This window comes from Chinchilla lanigera, unplaced genomic scaffold (assembly GCF_000276665.1).
Source record: "Chinchilla lanigera isolate Chin_1 unplaced genomic scaffold, ChiLan1.0 scaffold00041, whole genome shotgun sequence".
In the NCBI taxonomy this organism is placed as follows: domain Eukaryota; kingdom Metazoa; phylum Chordata; class Mammalia; order Rodentia; family Chinchillidae; genus Chinchilla; species Chinchilla lanigera.
The window spans coordinates 18,275,533-18,282,031 of record NW_004955442.1 but is presented as its reverse complement, the minus strand read 5'-3'; the positions used below and the strand labels follow the sequence as shown (position 1 = coordinate 18,282,031).

The window sequence follows — 6,499 nt, the reverse complement described above, 5'->3', positions numbered from 1 at the left end:
CCTCACTCAACCCCAAGACCTCATGCCTCTGCCCATGGACTTTCTTGCTGGCATTGAATAACAGCCTCCTAGGGCCAACTTGCAGACCACCACTGGGGGCCATGGCTCCGTGGAACTTTCTATAGGTTTTTTGTTTTGTTTTTGATTAATCAGTTCCTTACTGGCCAAATTCCTCTGAGTTTTCACAAAGGGGTTTGGGTCTGCCTGTACTCTACGTGCCTTTCTCTAGATGGACAAGACGTGACGGCTGTTAACCTGAGGTCTGGGAGAAACCCAAACCATGTGAAGGGCTGGCCCACATCCACGCCCCCTTCCTCCTGCAACAGCCTTGGACAAGCCCGCCTGCACCGCCTCCGAGTGATTAATTAGCCAGGGATCTGCGGCAGCTCCTCTTCATGCCTAAATATTGTTTCAGCCTATCAGACTGTTAGTGCAGAGCAGGATAAATGAGGCCCAGGGCCCAGCACACTGACCTGCAGGGTCTGCTGCCCATCTAGGCTCCAGACAGCCAGTGCCTTCCCTGCGGAGCCAGAGACGCCCCGAGCCCTCTGAGAGTCGAAGTCAAGGCCCATGACGGGCTCCTCGTGGCAGGAGACACGGCTGCACACCTTCCGCTCCCAGACATCCCACAGGGCCACAGATCCGTCCTCATAGCCAGCCAGAAGGAAGGGGCGGGAACTGGACTCTGCCTGTGGGGAATAGCATAACCGTCAGCTCCCAGAAGGGTCTGGCCTTCAGTGAGTTTTAGGGAAACAGGACTTTGGAGAGAGGCAAAGATAGGGCAGCACAGTCAGGGAGCACTTTCCTGTGCTTTCCATGGAGCCAACAGTCCTGAGACTCTGTACCCCAGTGCCTCCCTATGCAGGCTCACCTGTGCCCGACAGCACTGCCATGAGCCTGGGAAAACCCCTGCTGTGCACCCGGGGGCCCCCAGGCCTCATGTGGCCACTTTTCACCAGCCCCCAGGCCTGACACCTGCTAGCACTGGTTTATGCCTGAAAGGGGAGGCACTGGGCACCCACCAAGGCTTCAGGGGCTGTCAGGGACCCGTTTTTCCTGCCTCCTCTCCTAGGCCACAAATTTGAAGCCACTCCTTGCTGGGATGGTCACCTGTCTAGAACCCCCAGCCAGGAAAATCACAAGTTCCATCTCCGTGAAAAATGAACTTTGTGTGCTTTGTCAGCGTGGCTGCGGAAGCCCCCACCCCTGGAAGCCTGGTGCTCGTGGAACTCTAGCGGCCCTTGCTATCATGATGAATGAGGGTGAGGGTCAGAGGGCTCCGTGCCCTGGGCGAACGCCTCGTTTATTTAGCCTCTAAAACAACTACAGAAGAGGAGCGCTGCAGGATTCCAAGTCACCCTGGGGGACACAGCCATCAGTCCTGGCACTAAGCAGAGGCCCAAGAGAAACCTCACGTGGCTGAGCAGGGAAGCCTGGTTTAGGCAGAGGCCCAGGGCATGTATTTAACCAGTGGACAATATCTTCAAATGGCACAGGGTCCTCAGTGTCACAAAGTGAGGCTGGGGGTTGTGTGACGAGAGCTGGGAGAACCATGTCTGGGTTGGAGGATGCCTGCCAGAGATGGGAAGGACACAGCCACTGGGCTTGCACACGGGCACAGCAAATCTGTCAAGCCAGAGCTGGAACAGAGGAGGCTACCATATGTCCCCAGAAATGGCTTGTAAGCTGATTATGTTCTGACAGTACTTCCAATTCACAAACATAGAACGGGAGAGGGAGGCTCCTGGAAGGAGGCACAAGGCTGCTGTGCAACCTCTTGAGTGATTCCTCTCAGGCATCACCTGGAATTGTTCTCTTCTATTGCCAAAGCCCCAGCTCTGCCCTTTGACTGGCACCCTGAGATGCAGGACTGTCTTCGGTTTCCAGGTGTGCCCAGCGCCCCAAGATAGTCCTGCCTCCACCCTGCAGAAGGCCTGGCTGTGCAGCTGCACTGTTCCTGTGCCTCCATTACAAGGAAGGGCCCCATGCTGATGTTTTTCAGATCATTTGCTCAGAGATGATTCGTGCAGGCTATGCTACTCCTCTCCCATATGTGAATGGAGGGCACATTAAACAGTCAGGCCGTCTACATGGCAACACCTTGTGGGCAGGCATTCCTCTCCAGCTGGGTCACTCTGGGCAAAGTTGGTATCCAAGGAAGGGTCAAAGCCAGGTGAGAAAAACCTGGAACCCTCTGCAGCCTAACCAGGAACATGTTAGCCTCTGCCACCAGCCAAGGTGTGGCCACCTGCTGGACCCTGCCCCAGAGGCCAACTTCTAAGAATTCACCTGGGGCCACTGAGAGTCACTCCACTGTGGCACTGTGCTCTGGTGGCACCTAGTCCCAAGCCCAGCAATCTTGGCTGAGCCCTCCCTCTGCCTTCCCTGTGGGACTCTTTCCTTCTGTGTTTTCTGAGCTGAAGTCTCTAGGAACTCCTTTCATCACTGACATTGGTTCTGGTCAGTCTCTGCATCATGCTGTGGCCTCTGAGTTCTGAGCACTACACCTAATCCAGGGGCTATGTGTGGCTACCCATCTGTCATGGCTCCATGGGATAGCTGGAGTCTCCAGTTTGTTCTGGAGGTGCTTGCCCTATGGTTTCAACTACCTTGCTCTCTGCTGTACCTGGAGTCCCCACAGCCTCCCAGGAATAGATTCCATAGGCCAGACAGTGCTTGCGCGTGCTGCCCAACCTCTGTAGGCTGAGGATCTGAAGTCATTCTGATCTGCTTTCTCTGGCTCCTCCCCTCTCCCTCAACTGAGACCTGGAAACAAAGACTTGCTCTGCAGCTCCTCCTGTCCCTTGGTATGCAGCATCTGAGTTCCCATGGGGAGCAGCCAGCACTCTGCACACAATCTTGGGTGCAAGACTGGGGGCTGCTCTGAGAGCTGGTGCCAGGGATGCTGCCTCAGGCCTGATTTACATGCTGGCTTTTTATGCAGTAATTATTCTAATAATACAGATTGGTTGTTTTGAGTTGGAAAATAAGAATACACTAAGTGTTACAGAAAAAAAACCACCAAGTCTGGTCACTTTGCCACAGTCAGACTAAATTTATAATTAGACCTACAGGTTTGGGGAGAAAAAAGGAACACTGGAGGCTAGCTTTTCTAGAGGCTTCATGTTGCATCCATATTACCAACAAAACTGTGATTTGTCCTTCTGTCAACTACATTAATTACCTTAACAAGTTTGTACATCCCTTTCTACACATTTTTCTGCTGGAATTTTTACATGATTACACAACATCCCACATTTCCCAGGGAGCAGAACAGGAGTAGGAGCAGTGGGGAACTCCTGCCCCAGGACCTGAGAGCACTATGGTTACTGCCTGGGGCACTTCTGCAGGAGCCGGCTGGGAAGTGCGGTGCGGGGACCTTCTCCTCCAAGAACACACCCGTGAGTCCTCAGGGAGCCCTGTCTGCCTATCTGGACATAAGGAGGATAGTGACCCAGGCTCTGCTGCAGTTTCTGTTGCAGGATGAGAATAAAACTGCTGGCTTCAGGAGCTTTGCTATTTTAGGCAAGTCTCTCCAAAGTCTCCAGGCCTCAAACCCCCTGGGGCTTCTCTCTCAGGCTGCGTGGCAGAGGCAGTGCGCAAGGATCAGCTTATTGGAGACCCCAAATTCCAATCTGAACCTTCTCCATCAAGAAACTGCAGAGGAGGAGTCAACTGGAAAGAAGGCCATCAGTCTTCTCACATGGATAGACAGAAGTACAGTACCTATGGGGGTGTCTGGAAGGTTCTCGTGGGGCATGCAGATACCTCCTAACATCATCTAATTCTTAAAAAGAGTTCAAAGAGGCCTCCTCCTGACCAGAGCCCAGCAAAGCACAGCTCTAAGAACTGAACAGAACCAAGAAGATGGTGCAGGGATCACCAACTGCTCCTGAGGGGGTGCTGCTCGATGACTTATCCACCATGGTTTCTGCACCAATGAAGAGGCTTAAGGCTGAGGCTTCTGGGATTCTTCAGAAATTAACACCCTAAACCATATGCTTTGTAGCCCTAGGCATGGATGACCCCAGAAGGAGAAACTTAACAGCTGAGCCAGTGCGTTGGGGGGTGTGGTGGGAGCAGGTCTCACCTTGAGAAGGGCTGGGAGGATCCCTCCCAAATCCCAACTGTGACGCCCACTTGTGCCCAGCTTTCACTGCCAGCTCTGAAGTGCTCCTGACCTTCTCTAACATGAAAGTATAATAGAAAAAGTAGGAAATGGCTTCAGGGAAAGTCATTGTATTAAGCCCACTCCTACTTCTAAGAGGTAAAGAGGTAACATAAATTAATCCCAAGCATGGCAAGGGCGGCGTGGGCTTGCCGAGGTTAGTCAGCATTTTTCCTTTTGGCCTTGGCAGTCTGAGATCAGGAAGACAGAAGAAGGGCACACATCCCTCTACAGAACAGGCCAGGCAGATGACCTGATTGTCCCCGCCCCCCATGGCCACCATCAGGAGGCATCCCAGAGGGAGGAGCGAGGGATTTGGAGGACTGAGGGATTTTCAGGAGCCCTTTCAAAGCAGCAACAGCAGCAGCAGCAGCTACCAGAGGAAGCAGAGGTTCAGCCAAGGATACAGGGGCCACAGAAAGTGGCCTGCTCGTGTTCTCTGAAGGGGGTCTTGTCCCATTGATCTGACGACAAATCAAACCCTGAATGGGGCCTGACTCATAGCTGGCAGGCGTGGTTGCAGGGCGGGGCTGGCGTACGCCCGCCTTACCTGCCACAGCCGCAGGCACATGGGCATGCCTGGCTTGGCATCTGCCTCCGGCTTCAGGGTGCACACTGACGTCTTGGATGGCATCTCCAGAATCTGAACCTGACAGTAAGAAAACAAGTTGATTTGGGTTGATGCCAAGTCAAGTTTGTGCTATACAAACAAGAGACTTTTAAGGCGATTAGCCAAGGTTGCAGCAAGTTTCTGTCTGCTCCCCTCCCTGTAGGACCTGGGAGCCGAGTCTCCTAATTAGGCTTTACAGGATCATGGGCTTGGGCGCTGCAGGGCCATTGCGCAACAAGTGCTCACATCATTCCTGAGTGACCAGCCTGTGACAGACTGGTGGTGGCTGCTTTTGACTTCTCTTGATTTTGCCATCAAGGTAGAACAGGCCGGGCTCAGCCAGCCCTAATTTAGCCTGGTCATTCTCCCATCTCTGCTTGCCTCCTTCCTCAGTGTAGGTTTTACTCGATGCAGAAATCACTCTATGCACTCTCAGGAGTATCAAATGCACAGGAGCACCTTAAACCCACCATCAGCCTAAGAAATGAGCAAGATGTGGGCACCAAGGGGAGCACCATTTGGACCTTGGCTTTCCAGGCCCTGAGTGCTATCCTGAATATCCAGGCTGTGTGGGTGCTGGGCCCTCCTGCACCTAGGCTGGAAGGTGTGTCTTGTGGCCCATACAGCCAGGACTCACAGGCCAGTGTGTTAACTTGAGTGGGCTGCCCGTCTACTCACCAGCCAGGCCAGACTTTGCTCAGCACCATCCCTAAGGGATGGTCAAGGCCGTAAGGAGTAGACTTAGTCACTGAACACCACAGACAGGAACTGTGCCCCTAGCTGTGCTGTGTCCCTAAGTGCTTGGGTTCCCTCAACCACCTAGTTGGGACTGGGCATCCCCTCCTGTGAGCTCAGAGGAGCAGTGTGCTCCCACATGACACTGGGCAGCTAAATGCTCTCCTGCCTTGTGTTTGTAGTGTTGGGTGGTTCTACTGCCAGCTAGGTATGCCTGTGCTCTCTGTCATGACTCTGTAAACTGGGGTAAGGGATGTTGGCCCAGAACTTCCCTGTCTACCAATAATGTGTCAAGAACATCAATGTGCAGAGCCAAACTTGACAGCAAGGCTAGCCCTGGGCATTCCCTGGTTTATGCATGGGGAGCCTGTGGTCCACAGAAGTTGGGATGTCAACTGGATAGAACTCACACTAGCTGGCCTCTCAGGCTAGGCAGACAGTGTCTAAAGGGCCAGTGCTTGGACAGGTAAAAGCTGCACTGCCCTCACTACTCTACATAAGAAAACATGCCTGGTCCCCTGGTTCTGAGTTCTACATGTACCATATGCATGCTGGAGGGTTGTTCCCAGGCAGCCTCCAGGCAGAGCAGAGAGATGAACATGCAGCCTGGTCCTTCAGCTAGAGTCCTGTTGACATACCCACCCCTGACAGGTGGGCCAGGTTGTGGTGCTCTCAGGGCACAGTGCTCTTACCAGGGTCCCCACAGTGGCCCAGCTTTGAACAGCTGCGCACCAGAGGACAGCTCACAGCTCTGTCCCACCTGCTGCAAAAGATGAGTCAGACACAGAACGCACACATGTACACTAAGTGTACACATTCAGGCACACAAGCACACAAACAAACGTGCATGCATATATCTAAGGCTGAGCCACATGGGGACGCTGATGAGAGCACTCTGCCAAGATCCAGGAGAACTAAGGTGAGGCCAGAGCAACAAGGGACCCAGGAGAAGCCAGAGGGGGAGCTCTGAGCCCCTCTTTGCTTTC

At 53.5% G+C, this 6,499-nt stretch overlaps 1 protein-coding gene across 17 annotated transcripts in view; it reads right to left on the bottom strand.

Annotated features, from left to right (window-relative positions):
* Positions 1–473: 473 nt before the first annotated feature.
* Positions 474–6,499, bottom strand: part of Gnb1l (guanine nucleotide binding protein (G protein), beta polypeptide 1-like) — a gene marked incomplete at its 3' end in the record, with an annotated part of 57,478 nt that continues 51,452 nt past the window's right edge. For all 17 annotated transcript variants that reach the window (XM_013517929.1, XM_013517920.1, XM_013517921.1 and 14 more), the window contains 2 exon segments: positions 474–689; positions 4,719–4,817. In XM_013517929.1, coding sequence (XP_013373383.1) covers positions 474–689; positions 4,719–4,817 — 315 coding nt within the window.